Consider the following 2,500-nt stretch of genomic DNA (forward strand, 5'->3'; position numbering starts at 1 on the left):
TATATATATATATATAATATATATATATCTATATATATATATATATATATATATATATTATATATATATATATATATATATATATATATATATATATATATATACTATATATATATATATATATATATATATATATATATATATATATATATATATATATATATATATATATATATATATATATATATATATATATATATACATATACAGTTGTGCGCATAAGTTTACATACCCTGGGAGAATTTATGATTTCTTGGCCATTCTTCAGAGAATATGAATGATAAGACAAAAACCTGCACAGATGTTTCTGGATTCTGAGTCATGGGGAAGGCAAAATAATTGTCAAAGGATCTATGAGAAAAGGTCATTGAACTGCATAAAACAGGAAAGGGGTATAAAAAGATATCCAAGGAATTGAGAATGCCAATCAGCAGTGCTCAAACGCTGATTAAGAAGTGGAAAATGAGGGATTCAGGTAGACCAGCAAAGATTTCAGCCACACATTATACATGTACTAAAACCCTTTTCAACATGAATCTGACAACAAAGTAGGCTAAATAACTTTAAACTGTAATACATGCTCGGATAGGCTAGTATCGGCATCGGATAGGAAGTGCAAAAACATCGGTGTCTCCCTCTCACAGACAGCAAGTGCACCTTCTTACACACGTCACATACTGTCACGTCATACGTCACATACTGTCACGTCATACGTCACATACGTATACGTCCTCCCCGAGCAGAGAGGTAGCAGCATGGCTAACGTTAGCTGTGATGCTAGCGCAGCCGTGCGAGCAACGCTCCCTCTAAGGTGCTCGCCTGTGCAATTGCGCACTGTTCAAGCGTCCTCTGCGCATAGCAAATCTATGCCACGCACAAAATCAAATAAAAAAATAAGCGAATAACAATTTTCGACACACGGACACGACAGAGAAAACAGTTTTCGTCATCATTGTTCAAATAAATGATATTGTGACGTCTGTCGAGACGCTTATCTCCATTCGGTGCCACACGCCCACACCATCAAAATGCCGAGGCAAAAATTTCCACGTCAACACCGTATGAAAAAATTTGTGATTTTTTTAGTTGTGATTTCCTTCTCTGTATGAAAGTTTAAAAGTAGCATATATTAATGCAGTATGAAGAAGAATGTTTTAATGTAGACATGCAAGCCTTGAAAGAAAATTTTGAAAATCAAGACTACATTTCCTGCAAATGGGTGCATTTCTACCCTATATTTTAACTTTAGATTTATTCTCATATCAAACTCTTTTGGCTGTCTTTTTGACACTTACCCTCCACACCCTGGATTATAAATAATGTAAATAATTCAATGTGATTATCTTGTGTGATGACTGTATTATGATGATAGTATATATCTGATAGTATATATCTGTATCATGAATCAATTTAAGTGGACCCCGACTTAAACAAGTTGAAAAACTTATTCGGGTGTTACCATTTAGTGGTCAATTGTACGGAATATGTACTTCACTGTGCAACCTACTAATAAAAGTCTCAATCAATCAATCAAAACACATAGAATCATCATACTGCTGTGATTATATGCATCAAGTGTTCATTCAAGGCTAAGGCAAAATATCGAGATATATATCGTGTATCGCAATATGGCCTTAAAATATCGCAATATTAAAAAAAGGCCATATCGCCCAGCCCTAGTTCAATGATGCCATTTCTGTTTGTCATGTATAATTTTGTCTATTTTGTGTTTATCCTTGAATAAACAGGTCAGTTTCTTGTTACCAACCATTGTGTATTATTCAAACTCCCCCAATTCAGCTGGCTAGTTGTTATCAAGAGTACTAAAACCCTTTTCAACATGATTCTGACAACTAAGAAGGCTAAATAACTTTAAACTTTAATACATGCTCGGATAGGCCAGTATCGGTCAGTATCGGTATCGGATCGGAAGTGCAAAAACCTGGATCGGGACATCCCTAATATGTATATATAAAATTAAAAAATGTATAGCTCTATAATAATTATATAAAACATTAACATCTTAGTGTTGGTTGGAGCTGAGTGAATAGTTATAAACTAATAATCTATTTAATAATATTTCTTATGAAAACGTATTTTATTTTTGAAATATGGCGAGGCCCGATAAAAAAAAAAAAAAACAAGCTGAACTTTGGACACCCCTGAGACATTGTTATTTCAGCGCGCACACAACGCTGACACAAAAGGTCCGCCGGGCGAAAGAAATCTATAAAGTCAGCTGATGAAACTCAGTGACTACTTCCTGCAGCTACTTCGCTAACAGGAAGTGGATTAAAAAGCAGACATCAACAAAGAGGAATTGTGCGGAAACTCTCTTCTGCTACACGGAAGGTCGCAGCAGCGTGTGCGTGTACACGTGTGTGTGTGTGTGTGTGTGTGTGTGTGTGTGTGTGTGTGTGTGTGTGTGTGTGTGTGTGTGTGTGTGTGTGTGTGTGTGTGTGTGTGTGTGTCACTCACCAGCTCGTACATGAAATCCGGG

The 2,500-nt window shown here is 35.5% G+C and overlaps 1 protein-coding gene across 1 annotated transcript in view; it reads right to left on the bottom strand.

Annotated features, from left to right (window-relative positions):
- Nucleotides 1-2,500, bottom strand: part of crebrf (creb3 regulatory factor) — a 57,846-nt gene that overhangs the window by 21,352 nt on the left and 33,994 nt on the right. Inside the window, exon 3 of the mRNA XM_061962946.1 lies at nt 2,479-2,500. This exon is cut by the window's right edge and continues 104 nt beyond it. Coding sequence (XP_061818930.1) covers nt 2,479-2,500 — 22 coding nt within the window. The remainder of the gene's footprint in view (nt 1-2,478) is intronic.

The sequence above is a fragment of the Nerophis lumbriciformis genome, linkage group LG09 (assembly GCF_033978685.3).
Source record: "Nerophis lumbriciformis linkage group LG09, RoL_Nlum_v2.1, whole genome shotgun sequence".
Classification (NCBI taxonomy): domain Eukaryota; kingdom Metazoa; phylum Chordata; class Actinopteri; order Syngnathiformes; family Syngnathidae; genus Nerophis; species Nerophis lumbriciformis.